At 37.8% G+C, this 20,931-nt stretch overlaps 1 protein-coding gene across 1 annotated transcript; it reads left to right on the top strand.

The window, feature by feature from the left end:
- Window positions 1–29: 29 nt before the first annotated feature.
- LOC129567754 (protein O-mannosyl-transferase 2) lies at window positions 30–20,659 on the top strand. Its single transcript, XM_055445007.1, has 12 exons — window positions 30–475; window positions 536–616; window positions 1,006–1,090; window positions 1,373–1,477; window positions 1,821–2,204; window positions 2,633–2,932; window positions 3,519–3,728; window positions 5,893–6,133; window positions 14,325–14,473; window positions 14,787–14,943; window positions 16,832–16,972; window positions 19,490–20,659. Exons 1-12 carry the CDS (start codon window positions 393–395, stop codon window positions 19,681–19,683), a joined length of 2,130 nt encoding a protein of 709 aa, XP_055300982.1. The 5' UTR covers window positions 30–392; the 3' UTR covers window positions 19,684–20,659.
- Window positions 20,660–20,931: the final 272 nt, after the last annotated feature.

Here is a 20,931-nt window from a genome sequence, read left to right as displayed (position 1 = left end):
CAGCACTCAATGGTCAAGTTAGCGGCAACAGTGTCTCGCGCGAGTGTGAGTGCGTGTGTATTTGTGCAATGTCAATGAATTCCAACATCAAATACGCATATTAATAACAAATCAGAAATTACTCAATTCCGACATTAGTGTCAAACACGTAGCAATTTCTACCATTTGTTTACAGCTCGGCAATACTTTCTTCGTTATTTTCTAGTGAATTAGTTTCCATTGATTTTTTTAGTCCATTTCTGTTCACTCATTATTCATTGACTTGAGTTTCATTCAAGTTTTGTGATCTTATGAAAGTGTTTAGGCAAAATTAAATTGAAAAGTTGTAAATTTTCAAAATTTCATTAAAGTTTTTATTCAAATTATGTGCTCAATTCGATTAGTTTTACAATATGACGAGTGTAAAAAAAGCAATGAGTAATAAAGCCCATTCAAATGACTCGGGGAAGAACAACGCTAAAAATCATGGTGAAATGTAAGTTCGGTTCGTTGTTGAAGTGATCATTGAAATTAATTGAAATGGTTTCGTTTGCAGGAATTGGTATCTGTTCTTTGGCCTCGTTCTACTTACGATGGCTACAAGATTTTATAAAGTCACTGAACCCGATCATGTCTGGTAAGCTGGATGAAACCTTTTATCAAATCCTCCGGAGAATTGAATTTCATTCAACTCACAAGAGATTTATAGTCGAAGGATATATGACTTGAGCATGATATTTGGAACAGTTTACGAACTTTGATTCAAATAAATATGGGAAATATGCTCATGTGATTTGAAAATTTGCATATTTTAAAACATGAGTCAAATGTTAAAAATGGCTAAATGGCAAAAAAATTATTCTTCAAAATGAACATCATCATTCGCTGCCAACAAAAGAAAATAGGTCAAGTGACAGTTGGAGAGAAAAAAACGCGGTTTGAAGCAAAAAAACCGTTTTTGTCTTCATAAAGCATGCTTAATTTTTTTCTCTTTTGATGATTTTGTTTTCAAACTGTTTGTTGCAGCTGGGATGAGACGCATTTCGGTAAAATGGGAAGTTGGTACATAAATCGGACGTTTTTCTTTGACGTGCATCCGCCATTGGGAAAGGTGTGCTGTTAATTTTTTTTTTCAAATTGAAATGAGACCAAGCAAATTAACAGCAACCATAAAGTGAGCTGAACACGGCACATTAAATGGTTCATTATTTCTGAGAAAACTGAGCAACATCATTTTCATTAAGTGCAGCAATAGTTGTGGTCCACAAGTCATGGACTTCGTCATCGTCGCGCCGCGCGCGATTTTTTTGTTTCTCTTCGTCTTGTTTCGTTTGGTTGTTTATGACGAGTACACGATTTTTTTTGTCTCTGTGTTCTGTTATACTCTTTTTAGATGTTGATAGCGTTATCAGGCGTGATGACTGGTTACAACGGCACATATCCATTTGAAAAACCGGGCGATAAGTATAATGGCACTGCTTACGAAGGGATGAGACTGGTAAATGTTTGATGTTCTTAATTACTATTTTGTGTGTTTGTCTGAATTTAATTGAATTTTTTCCCTTTATCCGATGCTCTCTCTCTCTCTCTCTCGCTCTTGATTTAATCTGTAATCAGTGAGTGACGTAAAATAAATATTATCATACGCTTGGTTTTATTTTAACGAGCACTCGACTGACTTCGCAGAGAATGAGAGAGAGTCAGTGTGTGTGGGCCATAGCACGCAAAAAAAGCACGAGAAAACTAATTAATTTCGTTCGTCGACGAACCTTTGGCGTTTGAACTGGACGCCGTGCAAAAATAAAATCTAACTCTCTCTGTTTTCCATGTTATATTTTTAGTTTTGCACAGCGTTGGGCGCAATAATCGTGCCGATGGTGCATGTGACCGTGTACGACCTCATTGAATCGGATGTTGGGGCACTTATTTCAAGCTGCTACGTGCTGTTTGACGTTGGAATGGTGACTTTAAATCAATATATTTTATTGGATCCGATTTTGCTGTGCTTTATGACGGCATCCGTTATGGGCATGGTTAAAGTGTCGAAAGCAACACATAATCGTCAAACATTTACATTCAAATGGTGGAGTTGGCTTTTGTTCACCGGCACCATGATCGCCTGCACCATCAGTGTGAAATTCGTTGGTCTGTTCGTGATTTTATTGGTCGGTTTACATACAATCAATGATTTGTGGATCGAATTAGGCGATTTAACCAAACCAGTTGTGAGTATATGAGTAGTGTAGTGTAAATGGTCGAGGCCATTGAGTGCAGCATATGTGTGTGTGTGTGTGTGTCGCACTGCATACACCGACCGAAAAATCAAACCAAATTCAATTTGAATTCCCATGACACTAAAAATATATTTAAAATTTCAACATCAAATGTCGGAAAATGGCTTGTTACCATTTATCAATTTGAACACTTTTTCTGTGTGTTTCGCACTGGAAAAAAGTGACAAAAAGTGCGCACCGGGAATTAAATTAAATTTGAAGGATGTCCGTGATTTTTTATGGGAGTTTCCGTGTAACTTGTCTGTTTCTCGCACATATATATTTTTGTTGGAATTCTTTTTTTTTGCGTTGATATTTTTTTCTCCCTCACTTTTTCTCTTGTTCAAAAATTAATCCAACTTTTTCTCCATTTAAACCAGGTTGAAATAGTGAAACAATTTGTTGGCCGCGCTGCAACGCTCATCGTCTGGCCAATCATTTTGTACATGTGCTTTTTCTATATCCATTTGGAGGTGCTAAATCACAGCGGAAACGGTGACGGCTTTTACAGCTCAGCATTTCAATCACAACTAATTGGAAATTCCTTGCATAACGCAACGATGCCGCGATCAGTGGCTTACGGTGCCGTTTTAACATTGAAAAATTACAAAACGGGCGGTGGATATGCTCATTCACATCATCACCTGTACCCGAAGGGCTCGGGTGCCCGGCAACAACAGGTATGTTCGTTTGCAGCATATTACAACTGTCTGCTACACAATTCTTTTCTACGAATGGTAAAATGAAATGAAAGTTATTGGCTGCGCTCATTCGCTTGTCATTGACTCTCTCCTGTTGAAATCGTTATTTTATTCAAAGAATTTACACACTTCGATGAAGCAGCGTATTTCAACTGGATTCAATTCCAAGTGAAGCTCATTTTTTTCGACAGCTATCGTTTTTTCGTATTCGTCTGAAATGCGAAACATCTTTTGTGATTTGCACACTGTACTCTTGATACTTTCACTTCATCACAACAATGATAGACAAAGAAATCCCACGCAAAATTTTGTTTGTTTGAATGCACACAAGAGCTAATAAAAAGCAATAAACTTCAGACAAATATTTCATTTGCCATTCGATTGGGTTCTCGTTTTTAATGTAATTTCACTTTTATCTTTTTTTCCTATTTTCTTTCTCGTTTTCCTCCTCTGTTTCTTATTCGCGCTTGGCTCGTTCCATCACACCTTTTGGCCCCGGCGCTTTGACTCTTCGTCTGCCACTTTTGCTGTTTGTGTGTGTTTGCTCGACGCACGAACGATTCAGATAACGACGTACACGCACAAGGACGAGAACAACAAATGGCTGATAAAACCGTATAACGAAGAGATTAAACCCAATGAAAAGGATGTAGTGCTTGTTAAACACGGCGATCTAATTCGATTGGAGCACATTCAAACGAAACGGAATTTGCATTCGCATCGTGAACAAGCGCCGCTCACAAGAAAGCACTACCAAGTCACTGGATACGGCGAGGTAAATGATCGTAATTTATTCATTTTCATTTTCATTTTGGCCCGTCTGTTTCTCTCTTCCTCTTGCTCGCATCGCTCCCTTTTTTTTCTGCTGACGTTGCTACTCTTCAATTCTTTTTCGTGACGTGTGGCATTCAGCGATTCGGCATTCGAAGGTAAAACGGACGCATTGCACGTTCCACCACGATGTGCATACCTAATTTAACATCAAATGATTTGCATCATCGATTTTGGGTTTCGTGGCTGATTGCGTATTTTCACAAAATCGCCAAAAATTATCTGACGAACAGCCAAGTGTCAAAGTCAACCGGGACACGAACACCATCCTGGTGGCGCGATGGTGGAATACACACAACAAAATGCAGACGAAAAAAAATGTGTAGCGAAACGTAAATTACCAAGTCCAGTGCGGTCGTTGGCCATGGGCTGTGTGATGTACGGTTTGAAAATTGCGCGCACGGAAAAAGGTTTTTTTTCCAATTGCCCAATGTGTAACGAATGATTGCGGTGGTTGGTCCCCCCCCTCTCTCTCTCTCTCTCTCTCTCTCTCTCTCTCTCGCAGCGTTGATTATTCACTGAAACGCAATTATAAAGTTGATACAGTTGCGCTGACGCTGGACCGGTCGGAGAGAACCCCGGATGAAATTTGATGGAAATTGGCATTTTGCAGACGACAACCACTTCAACCGAACATTATCAAATTCATTACGAATGCGAAATTGGTGCGATAAATTCTCGTTTTGTAACTGTCACTTCAATTTAAAATTGACAAAGAAAAATCGACATTTAAATACTGATCCCGACGACCTATGATGCGATGCACCACACTGGCTTTTTTCTGCCTTATTTCTTCCATTTTTTTCTCGCTCTTTTCATCTCTATGTTTCTCTCTCCTGCGCTCGCGCTGAGTCGCTTTCGATTTGACAAGATATATGATTGCCACTTGCAACCATTAAGTTACTTTTTTATTCGGATGGGCGACCGACCCTCAGGTTCCAACAATGAACTTTTTCTTTCGAAATCGATTTCCGAGGCATTTGATCCTTCGTCATCATACCAGAGACGATAGCGAGAGCGAATAAAAAGTCGCTAGCTTTTCCGTTCACTCAAATTGCCTTCATTCACATCAAATAGATGCTCATTCAAGTAGCAAACCAATAATAAGTAAAAAAAAATCTCCATCCACACGAATTTCAATGGAATTCGACTACATTTTTTGTTCATCATCCACGGTTTTTTCTCGTTTTCGAGAATCGAATTTTATTCTCACATATTGACACTAAAAACTCGGCGAAAAATATCGGTGCGATCAAAAACCAGTGGAGCGTATGGATTGTATTGGAATGGAATGGTAGATCTATACATTTGGCTCTTCGCTACAATTCACTCCATCTCTCTGTATATATAGTTGATTTTTCGATGTAGAATTTCATTTGACCTGGATTCAGTGTGCACGAAATGGAGAAAACTGTTTTACAAAAATAAAACACGGACCGAATGAAAAATGCCCATGTACATTGTACAATGCCAAAATCTGCATTTCAATTCGTCGAATGATTAATTTATCTTAATTTCATTGTACCGCTTCCTGGGTTGAATAATAGTAGCAATTGTCAATCCAATGCCAACGCCGGACGCACAAATGCGCCCACACACAATTTGAGATTATGTGCCATTTTCCGCCCACAATCCTATATCGTCTTCAATTTATGTTTCTTCTTCTTTTTCTTTCTTTACTTGATTTTCATACACAATAAAATGGATTTTCAATTTGGAAACTTTTTGACAACTGCTGTTAATGTTGTGCACTTCTTTAAACCACGAAAACAACAACCAAATCGACAACAACGACGACGACTGCGAAAACGATGGCGATGAAATCAAAACTTTTCATGTGCGCTCTCTCTCTCTCTCACCGCACATTAAACCGTCGCCCAACAATGAAAAACCTCAAAATGATTTTCGAAACATCGGTACGTGGCGTTGAATGATTTATGATTTGACTGCAAAATTACATAATATCCTGTATGTGTACGATGTTCGTGCATCTCTTCACCTCCACGCCGCCTGGGGCGGATCTGAACGACGACTTCAAACATTAATCGGATTTCAAACAATAACAACAATAACGGTAACAACAACGACGACGACGACAACAACAACAGAACGGCATTGGTGATGCGAATGACATCTGGAAAATTATGATCGTTGGTGGTCGTGAAAACGAACCCGTTTTAACCGTAACCAGCAAACTACTAATCGTACATTATTTACAAAACTGTGCGCTCACAACAAGCGGAAAACAATTACCAAAATGGGGCTACGAGCAACAAGAAGTTTCATGCAATCCAAATATACGCGATCCGAATGCATTTTGGAATGTCGAGGATAACACTTTTGATAAATGTAAGTACATTTTGTGCGGGCTTTTTTATCCACCGTTCATTTCTTTCATCCATGCATGAGTTTTACGTTATACAGCATTACGAAAATTTCCATTTCGAATCAATTATTAACGGAGTTATTACATTTATTGCTAGTCGAGCACTTTTGAATCGATTCTCTCTCGTCTCTGTCTCTCGCTGGTTTTGTGTCTGTGTACGATGTACATAAGCCGAAAAGTTTTCGACTCGATTACCACCGACGAACGAATGAACGAGCGAACAAATTGCATAACTATACAGCGTTCAAACTGAGTTTAAGCGATTTTGGCCGCCAACATCAAGATTCAAAACCACAATGAATAACTAATCGCATGAGAAATAGCTGAAAATCATGCCATCGATTCGGCTTGAACGCAAGAAATGTCTGTGCATGTTGAAATGGCTCTAACGCCATAATCGAAATATTTCTTGGAATTGTTTACATTTAACATTTCTTCAATCAAGTCCAAGCATCAAAATCAATTTAAAGACCATAAGTATGAATTAAAGCCCTCTTGATGATGGATGCTCGTTCGCTCGCTCACTAGTCCAATGTTCAAGCGTGCCGCGCTGTTCTATTGCAATTCGCTGAAATGGCACGATACTCATTTCATGAATAATTCATGCAAGTTTCATACAGATGTTTACCATTCGATTTAATAAACTTTGTACAACTGTGTGCGTTTTCAAACGAGAAAAATGGTTGCAAAGTCGATGAAAAATAAAGTTCAACGAAACAAAAACAGCTTATAATCAAATAATTTACAAAAAATATCATTCGGGTATTTATTTGAACGAGTAAAGCAATAGCATTCGGTTAAAATAGTTGCCAAATATATAGAATAAACTTGTGAACCACCGAAAATCAGGAAGAAAAATATTATATGGTGAAAACAAAACGTCGTCATTTTTTTTCGCTTGTTTTCTCGATTCGTGAAAATAAAACTTCGTGTTTGGAGTGAAAAAACCGAGCGAGAAAACCGAATAGAACAGAAATGATATATTGATTTTTGCCGTCTTTGGCAACATAAAATTTTCGGTTGAACTTTTGCTATTTCAGTATGGTGCGGGGGGATTTTCGGCCTGTTTTTTCAACCAACAACTTCCATGTGCGATGCTATAGCTCGAAAAACGAAAGAATGGTTGGCAAACGTGATTCCACCGCTGATAAAATACAAATAATACACATTTGTCGATTGATATGGCAAAACGTGTTCTTTTTTTGGTAATGGAATTGTTGCTGTTGTTGCGCGAACAAGAATTCAAATGGCTGAAAAAAATATTGTTATTTCAATATTAATGCATGTTTGAGATGTTTTGCAGCGAGAAGTATCAATTCAAACAAAACCGTCTGTTTTTCCATTGCTATGTGTAGATATATGCGCGTACTGTGCTCTACGGATAGAAACCAGTTACGGAACATTCAAACAAACAAGCACCAAAGAAATAGAGAAAGAGAAGAAGAAAGAAAAAAAATGGTCTGAACTCGAACATGAGATCATTTTAAACGAATAAAATACTCGAACAAAAATTCACTTATCGGGAATATGTTGAAACTTTTTTTGGTTCGGTTGTTCATCGCAAACAAAAACTCCTTTTCAAAGATGAAGAACAACTTCATTGCAGCAATACCAAGATGTATATGATTGGATAGCATTTTTGTTCCGCACTGCAAAGGCTTTAAAGTAAAATCGATAAACGTGTGTTTTTTCTCTCGTGCAATTGCATTTCGACATTTGCTCATTTGAAAAGCATTGATATATTTAATTGAAAAGTAGTTCTCAAATTGTTTAACATTTTCTTTCCGACGCCAGGAATTGAGCTGAAACGAAAGCTCTTTACTTAGTTTTTGTTTGCTTGCCGTAAAGTCTCGATTGAAGGAGGAGATTTTCCAAGTGAAAAAAAATACCTATTCAAAACTGAGAAAAACTTCCTTTCTTTCGAAAATGTCAGAGCTTTTCTATAAACAGATTGTGAATTCAAGACATTTTGTTATGCACTCGAAACTGAATAATAGGGAAGCCAACAGAATTGAAACGACATATCTTTATAATTTTCAATTTTTTGATCAAGAGTCTTGATTCAAGACATAGCAAGAAGAAGTTGCTTTGTTTGCTTGATTTGACGTTTTGGTGAAATCAACAACTCGCCAAAGTTTCCGGGGCAAAAAAACGTTTCGGTTTTTGACGAGGTGTGTGTGTGTGTGTGTGTGTGTGTCGAGAAAAGGAATGTAATCCCTTGTGATTGGGGTTAAACAGTATCGCTATTGAAAAGTTTGTCGACGAGTCACTGTAAGCATAAATACTTCTCTCTCTCTCTCTCTCTCATTCCCGCTTTCTCAAATACACACTTGATATTCCCTCAAGCAAGTCAAGAGGCGCTTTGGTGAATAAAGCGTGCAACAAACGAAGGGAGCTAAAACATGCTCCACTTGCTGCGCTGCTATTTATTTCCAATAAATTCGCGTGTGTATCATTCCAAAACAAAAGCAATACAAAACGAAAACGCTTTAAACAAAACTTCGTGTGAGTTTTTCCTTTGGCATGTCGCATTATATTCATATCCGCTTTTCTGCGCCTACTCTTCCACCCTCAGCCACCACACTCTAATCTCATTTTTGACAAACAATAAGCCGCTCGACTTTTTGTTCACCAAATAATAATTATTATTCCAATGTTTTATGATTCATTTAATGTTCTGGAAACGCATACACTTATGCGCACGCAACAATGGCACACACACATACACACTCTCCACACTTATGATGACGATATGTGTTCTGTTTTTATAAAATTCGGTTCGTAAAAACCGAATGAACATGCAATGAAATGTGCTTGTCGCCCGAAATTGAATGAATCCAGCGAATATAACATATTTTTCGGGGGAATTTCGAATACATCACGAATGAATATGTTTATGAGTAATTTAATTCATTTCCGTGTTTGCGTTTTAGTGGTTTTCAATTAAGTCACACGTGACTACCCAAAGAAATGGGCACCACCGTCATCATCATAATATCGTCATAAGCGTCATCATTGTCATTGTACATGTACACACTACACAGTATCTAGTGTATGTGCACAAGCAAGTGAATATGAAAATTGTGAATGTTAATCATAAGAACGGTGAATGCAAAAAGAGCTGTGCTGCAGCTCTATACAAGACTCAATAACATCCGGTGCGATGTCTGCATTTCATGTCCTCAATGTATTCGCAAAAACATGTGTTTTTAATTCATTTTCATTTTTTGAAGTCCTTCAGTGCGAAATTCGGTTTCACAACCAGGCTTAGACAAGCTCACTGTGTGACAATCTTGTTGAGAGAATGATATTCTCACCGTCGCCATTTCCATTTTTCAATTTACGCCCCATTCATCTTTCAACAGAAATTTCTTTTCAACAAAGGCAAACAGCGTTTGACACATTGTTGAGTTGAATATTTCCGAAGAATCTGTATAAATGCCAATTTCGAGTATTTTTTCTATACAAAAGAGCTTCGTTTTTTTCGGAAGACAACGCCTTAATTTTCGATTTCTTTTCCCTTCGCATTTGTGCAAGAGAATGTTTCTTAAGTGGGTTTATCTATCGACTTTACGTCTATATTGAATCGATCGAATTTGGCTTACCGTATTTAAATAGCTTAAGACACATCCATAGTAACAAGTTGGCTTTTGGATTTCGGCATAGTCCAACACAGACGATAATATCAACATAAGAATTTTACCTGCTGCACCGATTCGAATTACCTTCAGATTTGGCTGAAAACCATGCTCTCTCACCACTATTTACCAAAAAAACTGAAACACTCTCACTCTCGCTTATCCTGAGGGAAAGAAGTTGTCAGTTGTGATCTATCTAATTGACGGGCAAAGTTGTTGAAAATCAGAGAAGAATTTCATTTTAATAATTATTATCTTTGGAGAGCCAGCATCTTGAAACTTTACGAAACGTTCACCGGCAGAGAATATCCATTTGAATTATCTATGAAGTGATGCGGTATTTTCGGAAAAGTTGAGTGTTACGTATTTGACAATTTGAATGTAGCGATGTTAGGTAGTGGTAGGCATTGGCAGGCAAACAAGCGAAACAAGTCCCCGAGAAGGAGGTCAATGTTGCTAATTTGTCTTATCAAAGGTAATTTGGAGCGTTAAATAATGTTCTCTAGTGAGTTGCCCAACTCTGTGCGCCATTGTGTTGATAAGATGTGTCTCGGAGAAAAATAGTCTAATGCTCAAATTTGTTGAAAACTTTTCGTACGGCTCCCGAATTCACAATGGCAATACCCCATTCCATAGTCGCTTCAGTTGTTTTGTATTGTATTTTAGTTGATGGGCCGATGCCAGCAAAATGATACAATTTGTCCTTCAGTTTATTCGTCCCTTTTCGACAATTTTCGCACTTGATGTCGTTTGATTCGCAATCGTTTATTTTCCGCACAACGAAAGAAAACACTGAAATTATGACACATTTGCGCCATGATTCGATAAACTGTTACTGCCGCTACTGCTGATGTGCTATGGTGTCCTCAAAAAGCCTTTCTTCTCGGGCTCAAATGTCAAAGGTAAGCTCGCAATTTTGATATGAAAAGAAGCCCAATAGTCTATGTACACACTGGCAGTGAGTGAGAGAGAGAGAGAGAAGCCACACGATACAATAAATAGAATGGTGTCAAAAAATTTGTCGTTAGCTCACGCAAGCATTTCTTTATATTGCTCTGGCGTCTATTTACACTGCCATCAGATTCGGATATGGTTGGCAAAAGTAAAAAGTGTGTCTCTCTGTGTATGTATAACATATTCCCAAAAAGCCAATTGAGATTGTTCACAAAGCGTCGCTGGATAATGTAATAAACGTCGTCGTAATTTCGTTGGGTCCCATTCACCGCCGACGACGACGATGACACCAACACAAATATAGAAGGGTTAAAGAGAGAAGGAGGCGAGGTGGAGGAAAAAAAGTAGCAAACGCTTGAAGTAACTGATCTGAACGACAACAAAACATACATAAAAAAGGTGTCATCTTACCAAAGTCCTAATCAACGAAATGCGCTCTCTTTCTCTGTGTAACACGTCGAATGGTAAATACCACTCGACACACAACCGACAAACGAGAGAGTGAGAGCGAGAGTATATTCTCAAACATAAAAAAGGCAAAAAAGAAGAAGTGTCGGCATTTGCACAAGAAAAGCAAGAAGATTCAAGAAAAAAGTCAGCATAATCATGAAAAAAGCCAGTGAAAGAGAATCATCGAATGAAAAGATATCGATGCAAAGTGGAGATGGAAAAAAAGGCAGACGAAGGAAAACAGGAAATAAATGTTGCTTCTTGTGTTATCAGAAAGAGAAAATGTTTGAATTCGTTTCGACTAAAAAGAGTGTTGTAGGCAAAGTATGGGTGTGTGAGAGAGGCGAATGCCGGAGAAGCTTTTAAATATAGGAAGTGGAAAATATTGTGAATTTATCAGTTCTTATTTTCGATTTTCAGTGTCAATGCATCCAATGATTGCTTTTCGTCAGGTTTGTCAGTCGCCTATTGTCATTACAACAACCCATCCTCACTTCATGGGCCCAGCTCTTATCTTGCTAAACCTATTCGCAAACGCCGCATTCCTTTCTTTACCCCACCGCTTTCACGTGGCAACGATACGAAATCGCACAATAAATATTGCCAGAAACTTTTTTCTTCTTTCTCCATTCACTTCGATCTATTCTGCGATTGAATTACCTTGGCTTCGCTTTCCCGTTTCATTCTAATTCAATTTGCATTTTTGCGTCGTCGATTCAGCATCACTTTTGTTGTTATATTTATTAGGGCGGAATCGTTCGATCGAAAGGTTGGAAATGTCATTCGATTTGGTTTTGCTTGTGTACAGTTTCCGTTTTGTTGATACACGGTACGATATATATATATATATATATATATTGACGTTGAGTACGCTCTCACACTCTCTCTTCCACAATATTCCCCAGGTGATGTGCAAACAATAAAATCAACAACAACGATCTTTCGACGACTCTTTTTTTATCGGTGAAAGAAAATACGCTCACCTCAGTTTATGCTATCATTTCGGAATCATCACAATTCGTTCATTGCATCTCGAGGGGCGGCAAATGCCAGGCACAAAAAGAAGAAATGTTAATATTGTTGAAAATTGTCTATAAATATGTATGCTATTTGCAGTCAGTGTAGTCCTTGGTGTAGTCGCATTTAACTTCAATTCAATTGTTGAACAATTGCTGATATTCGATGTACACAGATGGATTGTGTATAAGTCAATATGTCAACGTTCCTGCCGTTGCCGAACATATGCGATCTGATACAAGCAAATAAACAAGATGAGAAAAAAGTAATCGAAAGCGAACGCGAGCATTAGGGCCGATCGAAATGCATTCAACGAACAATTCAACTCAATAAAATGGTGGGAATAGACTTTTATTTGATTCGATAGAATTGCTCGATCGCTCCTAATTCAAATATCGAACGGAATGCGGAGAAATGAAAAGAATGATGATTGAACACAAAATGGAGTTAAACAGTTCCGAAACATGCGAATGTCTCCGAGAGATTTGAATGGAATGCAAATAATTTTGTATACCGAAATTCAAACCGTATTCGTTTCTCTTTTTTACTCCATTTCGAATTTCGCCTTGTCGCAATAAGCTCTCGTTTTGCAAGTAAAATCTATTGAAAACTGTATTAAGCCATAACTGTACGTTTCGATTTGTCGTGTTTACATATAAATTAAAGCTGATGGCATTTGTGCCATTTTCAAAACATATTCTTTCCCAATTTAATGATACACACACACAACATAATATTGATTTTGGCTTTCATCTGCCAGAATGGCACCGCTGTTGCGAAGTAAATTAATCGAAGAAAATCGATGATATGAATGAAGAATGAGAGCTGTGAATGGAGTTCAACCACAGGCAATATAAATCATCCATCATACATTGATAATGGCCATAATTTAAAGTGCAAACGCTGAATCAACGCGGTGGGCTTTTAAGTGAAGAGCATGGGAAAAATCATGGAGCGTCGATTAATGCAGCTAAAACTAATATTAAAAGCACTTTGAAAGGGCTGCATTTTTTATGACATTATTTCATGTGATTTTAAATTTTACAAAAAGTGATGCCATATTTGTTGATATGCGACGAATGAATGTTTCTTCTACATGAATTAAATATTATTCATTTTTTCTCATGCTCACTTTGCATAAATAGCTCTGCAAATAAGTTTACTTTACTTTCTTGCTTTTACGTGAAGTTACTTTGTAGATAAGCGAACATATAAAAAAACTGACTTGCTAAGTAAATTTCGAAAAAGCGAAACCTTATAAAAAATTTAGCATCCCGAATGCCGTAGTTTGGCAAACAAACACACACACACACACGCAATACGAGCTGTCGACTTGCCAAAAAGTTGGAGCTCGCCCGTGCACGCTCAATGCTATAAATGGAAAACATGTGCCGGCAAAATCGAAATCAAACAATAAGCGAATAATTCATAGGCACAGGAATATCAATGCTTCATTACACCCGAATATTCCGTGCGGAGGATCCAATTTTATTATTCATATATATAAATATAGCTTCGCATTTACAAATCGAGTATGTACTGAGTTGGCATCGTTTCTTTTTTTCGCTTCTTTTATTTCGATTCCAAAGAGATGGAGAGAGATTTTACTGCTGAAAATCCCATTGATTTTGATATTTAAATGCGTTCATGCAATTGAGTGCATCCGTACGATTAATATACAATACACACGCACACACAAAACCATATTATCAATCCGAATTGATGGAATATTCATTGTTCCGAATCAAAATGAATCACTTGAAAAACTGAATGCGTTCCATTCAGAAGTGAAACACATAATCACATTGATTTTCGGAAAATGCATAAAAAATAAATGAATTGCAATTCTCTTTTCATGTTCCATCTCATGGTGCAATCAATTCTGTAAATCAACAAAAGAAATATGAAAACTTTTTTATCTTAAAATCTTTATTTCGGCTGTTTTTGTTCTCAAAGTCATAATTTGCTACGTCCATTAACCCAGATATTTCAATGATAAATCCATAAAAGATGGAAACAGTTTATGTACATACATGTGCTTGTTTGTCTGATGCTGATTGGTGGTTTTTGTTTTGTTGTCGTTTTCTCGTTTCAGTGCCAAACGTGAGTTTTCGAGTGTATGCGCCAGGATTCTTTGCCAGATTTATGGAATCGCATGCAGTCATGTTTCAAGGTAACGCAGGATTGAAACCAAAAGAAGGAGAAGTCACATCGCGCCCGTGGCAATGGCCTATTAATTATCGGGTAAGCGCATTTGGGTAAACACTGCATATATGCTGCTGTACATCTGCAACACAGCAAAACATATTCAATATGGTACTCGAAGGTCACTCGCCTTCTCCCCGTTTTCCCCTTATCCCAAAGAAATTTCATGGCAGCGCATTATTTTTCACCCAGGTTGCACACATTATAACTCATGTCTCATGAATTGCTAGAGAGAAAAAAACCACCCAACTTGCGCTCAATGTTGAGCCAGAACAAAAAATCGATACACCATTTTTTTCTCCTCTCTACTTTCATTTTTGTTTTCCTCTCATTTATTTTCTATGTAAAACAGGGTCAATTCTTTTCTGGCAGTGCTTACCGCATCTACTTGCTCGGCAATCCTATTATCTGGTGGAGCAATTTGGTCTTTTTAGCCATATTTTTGCTGGTATTTTTCGTGTCGGCCGTTAAAAAGCAACGTGGCTACGAAAATAATTTCGAGAATAATGGTAACGTAGCGATAGAAAAACAGACCGAGAAAAAACATGCAACGACGACGACGAAAAATGAATGGTATTCGGAAAGCGAGAGTGAGAGAAAAAAACAGAAGCATCCAAAACGTAGCGCATGTACACGAAAGAAGAAAAAAAAATGTGTGTGAAAATAGCGGTGTTCACGCCAGAATGATGAAAGCGGAAAAGAGGAATCTATCTTCTAAGCTGGAAGGACGTTATACGATAATATGCCAATAAAAATTTTGTTTCAGCTGCGAATTTTTGCACATAAATTCTCTTGACACTCACATGAAATTGAAATTTACGGCCAAATACGAACGTACGCACACACACAACGAGAAAATCGCGGCCCGCAAAAATGAGAAGAAGAAAGAGAAGAAGACGAGAAAAAAAATGTTGAACGCGCGCGATATCCAAATGAAAAACAGCTGCAAAAACAAATTCAAAGTATGAGTGAGGGGATGGAAACCGAGAATGCCAAATGGGCAAAAACCATACGAACACAAACGCTCGAGGAAGAGAAAGAGGGAAAAAACGCAGAGCGAACACAGTGGAAATTCGCGTTGAAAAATTCAAGTTTATAAAATTTAAGAAGATGAATCCAGAGCATTTGAGGAAACACAAACCACTTTGAGCCATTGTATTCACTTGATGCGTCACTTCCGTTCGCAAGCAGAATGAGCAAACGAACAAGCGAGAAAAAAAAATGAAGTACGCGCCAATCTAAACGCCAATCCTAATAGCATGGCATGTGCGTGAGCAGAAAGCCCATCTCTTATGATTCAATAATAAATGATTTTGAATTTATTACGTCCCATTTGGTTTCATCATATCTCTCGCATCGAACATAAAACAAAAGCCCTGTGCACGGCTCATCTAAACATTACATGCGGTCTCAAGCTCCCAAATCGATGCTCGTATCTACTCTAATTTAGCATCATTGCTATTTTGAATCCACTTAAATCGCAAAAAATGCTAGTAAAAACGCACACAACAATGACACAAGGGAAAAAAAATACGAACGAATCGCATCCCGTCTATGTCAAATTTCCGAAAAACGACTGCGTTTGAATGAAATGCGGAAAACCATTTTCGCTGAAGTGATGTTGTAGTAATTTGATGTTTTCAATAATTTCATGGCTGTCAACGCTAATTTTAACGCATGAATTCGTGAAATAAAGCAAATTAGATCAATGATGTCACCACGCGCATCGAACATCTTTCGCCTTATTCGTTTGTATTGAAAAGAGAAGCCGAGCGTCTTTACATCATTTTAATCTGATGCTATAAATTGATGATAACCTTCCACAATCCGGTTTGAATTTTTAAAGGCCAATTGTCGCACATTTGGAGAGTTGTCGCACATTCAAACTCGAACTGAGAGTACTCTCTTTCTCATTGATTTTAGTTCCACTGAAGGAAGAAAAAAAACACAAACACATTCAACCTAAAGATAAAAATGGCGATTCGTTTGCCAAATGGACCAAAATGCTTATAAAACATGAAAAAATTGGTTTTGTACGGCGTCATGAATTTGGACACTTGATCGTTGCTGATTCATGTATGTTTTTTCCACTGTCTTTCAATCGAAACCAAATGTGCAAAAAAATTGGAAGCGGATCATTTCAGTCACATTAAGCTTATCGCTGAAGGAAGTTTGCTCGCAAACTGTGCCACGAATATTTAAGTGCTCGACCATCGACATTTGCCAGAGCAGTTTTCATGACGCCAAGAAGAACATACTTGCTAATATTTCTTATCTTCGCTATCGTTGTGATGCTTATTTCGTTGTTACTTCGCTTTTGCTCTCCGTCCGTTCATTTGCCGTTCACCCCGAGTGTAATAAAGATAATTTTTATGGGTTTAACTATTCATTTTTCAGAATCTACGGGGAAATCGCTGAAAGCATCGGTATGGCTGTTCATCGGTTGGCTGCTTCATTACGTACCATTTTGGGCGATGGGCCGTGTTCTCTACTTTCATCACTATTTTCCAGCCTTAATATTCAATTGCATGCTAACAGGTAACATTAAACTAGCTTCTAATCAATATAAAAACGAAACAAAACAAAAAATCTCTCTCTTCCTCACGCGCGTGCTTCTCGTTAAAGTTCAGTCCAATTTCCTTAATGTGTTACACGCTTGCATGCCACAATTGCTGGTTTTCGTTGTGTCGGATGTTGCATATTTTATGTTTATGCTCAAATATGTGTAAAAATATCACATTTAACCAAAAAGAACGATGATCGGTGCTCAAGAAAAGCGCCCATCAAAATGAATACAGATTTTGTTGAATGGCGAACGTAGCCAGGATTTCGTTCGCGCCAGCATTCGCACGCCACACGTAACGCTCTGTACAACATAAAAAAAATTGTCAATGTTATTTATGTGTTTTAATATAAATTTGATGTGGCGCAACCACCAAACAAAATGCCATCGTGCACTCAGGTTTTCATACGTGCAAATGTGCGTACAGAAGCCAAACTATTTGATTTTCATTCATTTTTTATTATGGCAAGAAGACAAATAGCTTCGTCTTCACTCAAACATTAACCATAGTCTGCGTGTGCACACTGAAGCTGGCGCGAAGTAGATCGGCTGCCGAGGATTTGTTATTGTTGTTGCTGCTACAGAACGTTAGAGTGAGGCAAGAAAAAAGCGACTTGATGCCCTGTTCATGTCTCGAGTCACTGACAGTTTGTGTTAACGTCGCCGGATTTTGTTGTCGGCGTGTCTTTTTTCATTCAGCGCCGCTTTGAGCTGAAGTCGTCTTCTCTAACGCGCGCGCGCGCGCTCGTACAAACACATTTCTTCACTTCGCACAATTTATGTATGTATTTTTCACGTCGTGTTGCATATTAATTTATTGTTATTAATATTAAGTAGTTGGTGAAAAAGCCACAATATTCGTTTGGGCTGTTACGTTTTTTTTCTCAGCCACAGTCCTTTTTTTTGACTTGTTGTGTTCGAAGCGGCATTTTAGATGTTTTTTTTCACTTGTCCTTCCTCTTTGATATGCACGACACGAAATACAATAAAATATCCTTGGTAACTTGGTGAAAGGTGAAGGTGCTGAGTCGCACCTAAAAATTCTCACATACACCACATTCTTTGCTTCGATTCCTTGGGGCGGCCCAAGACATTCATATATACATAAATTCACAGGAGCATAAACGAAATAAAAATCAACTGACGGACGTCATACAACATACAAGAAGAGAAACGAAAATGAACAGATGAGAAAAGAAGAGAGGAAGAAAAAACAAACACACGTCGAGCATGAGATAGAATATGAAAATGAAATGAGGGAAATTTCCTAACTACCGTAATGTAATCATGTATATTTGCGGTGCGTGCGAACGGTGGAATGTTGCTGAACTGACGAAATGTTATGATATGTCGTAACTTGTTATCTAATGCTAAATGTTTTACGTGTTTCCCTTCGTTCCGTTTTTCCGTTGAATGTGTGTGAAAATGTTGCGTTCGCTTGCCCGCATCCCACTCCACCCTGGTGGAAGGAAATGTGATGCAAAAACATACAGTCATTGCTCCGTAGCAGCAGCAGCAGCAGCAATGGTAATGATGATGTCGTTCATATCACCATCGAATCAATGGAGCTAAAAAAGCAATACGCTTTGTTCTTTTGAGGAAAACGAAACAGTACACACACACACAATACCATTCAGTTTCTGAGCTTTTGTGGCACTTTGATAACAAGCAATCATCGGTTTTTATGGGCGAAACGAGCATCGTTTAACATTTTACTGTGGTTCAATACCTATATACTACATTTCAGTATTCCATTGCATTCATCACAAATAAAAATTGACCGAAACAAACGCCGTGTGCACATTTTGAATCAGATTAAAATTTATGCGATATTTTCATTACATTTGACAACATTTTTTACGGCCAAACCACTCTCAATTCAAATGCGAAACGTTTGTTGGCAAAGAAAAAAAGAATTTTAAAGCTTTTCCAGTTTTTATGCTGTGCAATATGCGTGTGCCCCAGAAAGGTATATGATGTTTTTGCTTTCGTGGGGTCGTGTGCCATCAATCACAATTTATTACTTGATTCAGGCGACATTTGGCCACTCGAAAACTGGTAATAAAATGGAAAAAAAAATTGAAAAAAAGAGAATTTAATTGAATTTGAAACGAGTCGAAATCTCCTGTTGACCTAACGCTCTTATTTCCTTCCGATGCAATTTTATTGGTTGTTCGCGTTTTCTCTGTCTCTGTCTCTCTCACTCGGAAACAAGTGATAAATCAAAAAATGCAATTCCCAATGTGGAAATTCGGGTAACTGTAGAGAGAGAGAGAGAGAGAGAGAGAGAGAGAGAGTTTGGTAACGATGAAAATGCATTGCGTAATGAAGCTAACCCAAACATATCGCGTGCAGGCCACTCTTGAAAACACACATATTTTAACAATGAGATGCATTTGGTGGAAGTTCATGCCATCAGGCGCGTAAGGGGAAAGGGAGGAAGAGATACAGAGAAAAAAGGTATGCATTAATGACACAATCATGATTTTCAGGTCCGATGGTGTATTATTTGATTCAACGCTTGCCGAAATGGACGCAACATGCCGTCATCGGCACCACATTGGCATTATTGGCCTACAGTTTTGTGCTATTCTCACCGTTAGCATATGGAATGACCGGACCAACGGCTAATGAAGCAAATTCAACAATGTACAAATTGAAATGGTTGAACAGCTGGGAATTTTAGTGTAAACGCAAATACACGGACAAATATTTGGAAAAATTATTATGCAAAACCATTTTTTGCTTATATATCATAGCGTAAATATGCCATAGAACTAACTAATGACAACGTCAACGACAACACACAACTCTCTCACATACAGACACAAACTACTAGAAGCGTGTGTGATTCCCAATTTTAAATGTAAATTGAAAGAATAATCGCGTTTGTAATTAGGTTTTTGTACTTGAAATGCGATCGAAATTTTCAGATAGAAATAAATTAATGTTGTACAGGGAGCGAAGTATCTCCCTCTTTCTCTATATCGCGCATTGCCGTTCAATGTGTATGGGGCACTTTCGACGCCAATCGAAACACAATACTCATATTTATTTAACATAATTTATAAATAAATTATTAGCTAGATCGATAAGCAACAAAACACCGACGAACGGCTAAATGCATTCACGAACAGCGTCGTGTTTTTCCATTGGAATTTTTTTAGTTTTCATGTGCTCGAAACGTTTTTCCTCTCTAGTTCTAGTTGAATGTTTTGTAAGCTTTCGCAAATGCAACCTAGATTTTGGCGAGAATGTTATGTGCAATGTGCATGTTCAGGTTTCGAATAAATGTCATTTTATCTGTTGAGCTCGACAGTGCACCGCATGGCGCCGAGTTTAACACACACTCATCCCCCCATATACACGTCGCCGACAACCACATACACAATAGAATGCAATTTGAATGCTTGTTGATGACAACAACGATGGCAACAACAACACAGAAAATAGATTCGAAAATAAAACGTAGCGCTCTTCGTATTAACATTTGCTTTATTCCATTATAATATTCGAATTTGGTTCGCTAGCTAGAACAATACGACCATTGATTGCAAATGAAAATCCGTTTTTTATTATAAAAATTGTTATTACAATGCTTTTGTATTCAGGCAACGAAACGAAATAAATAAAATGTTGAACAAAACACCAACAAAATGTAATGAACGTTGTGTTTTTTTTTCTATCAATGCTTGTGTGTCGAGCAATAATGATTTTGCGGGCGAATAATGTGCTTTCCATATAATGAGTTTTAATTTAGAAAATGATTGAATCGATAATGGTTAACATTGCTCCGCACAACGTTTTTTGTATTTACTGGATTTTATTTCATCGAATTACAAGCACCACACAATAATTGCAACAAATAAACAAAGCTGATTTGATTCGAAGTCACACACGGCATATTTAACGTTCTCTCTGTGTGTTTATGCCA

The sequence above is a fragment of the Sitodiplosis mosellana genome, unplaced genomic scaffold (genome assembly GCF_009176505.1).
Source record: "Sitodiplosis mosellana isolate CC-2019 unplaced genomic scaffold, AAFC_SMos_1.0 Smas_scaffold_12, whole genome shotgun sequence".
Classification (NCBI taxonomy): domain Eukaryota; kingdom Metazoa; phylum Arthropoda; class Insecta; order Diptera; family Cecidomyiidae; genus Sitodiplosis; species Sitodiplosis mosellana.
Note: the sequence above shows the minus strand (reverse complement) of the source record. Positions and strands in the feature narration are given on the sequence as shown.

Excerpts from the sequence above, each read along its gene's own strand:
- LOC129567754 (XM_055445007.1), top strand. The coding sequence starts at position 393 with ATGACGAGTGTAAAAAAAGCAATGAGTAATAAAGCCCATTCAAATGAC. Across the intron at positions 1,091-1,372 it reads TGCATCCGCCATTGGGAAAG|ATGTTGATAGCGTTATCAGG; the intron begins GTGTGCTGTTAA and ends TACTCTTTTTAG. Across the intron at positions 3,729-5,892 it reads AAGTCACTGGATACGGCGAG|AACGGCATTGGTGATGCGAA; the intron begins GTAAATGATCGT and ends CAACAACAACAG.